Genomic DNA, 243 nt, shown 5'->3' on the forward strand with positions numbered 1-243 from the left:
GCCCCCTGCACCCCACCATGACCATGGCCTGCGAGACACCCCCCGGCATGAGCATGAGCAGTACCTACACCACGTTAACCCCTTTGCAGCCTCTACCTCCCATCTCGACGGTCTCGGACAAGTTTCCCCATCACCACCACCACCATCACCACCACCACCACCACCATCATGGACAGCAAGCCTTGGGTAGCCGGACCAGGCCGAGAGTCTACAATTCTCCAACAAACAGCTCCTCCACCCAGC

The 243-nt window shown here is 60.1% G+C and overlaps 1 protein-coding gene across 1 annotated transcript in view; it reads left to right on the plus strand.

The window, feature by feature from the left end:
• Positions 1 to 3: 3 nt before the first annotated feature.
• ONECUT1 (one cut homeobox 1) overlaps positions 4 to 243 on the plus strand; it is a gene marked incomplete at both ends in the record, with an annotated part of 998 nt that continues 758 nt past the window's right edge. The window contains one exon of the mRNA XM_009879127.1: positions 4 to 207. Coding sequence (XP_009877429.1) covers positions 4 to 207 — 204 coding nt within the window. The remainder of the gene's footprint in view (positions 208 to 243) is intronic.

This window comes from Apaloderma vittatum, unplaced genomic scaffold, assembly GCF_000703405.1.
Source record: "Apaloderma vittatum isolate BGI_N311 unplaced genomic scaffold, ASM70340v1 scaffold35981, whole genome shotgun sequence".
NCBI classification, from domain to species: domain Eukaryota; kingdom Metazoa; phylum Chordata; class Aves; order Trogoniformes; family Trogonidae; genus Apaloderma; species Apaloderma vittatum.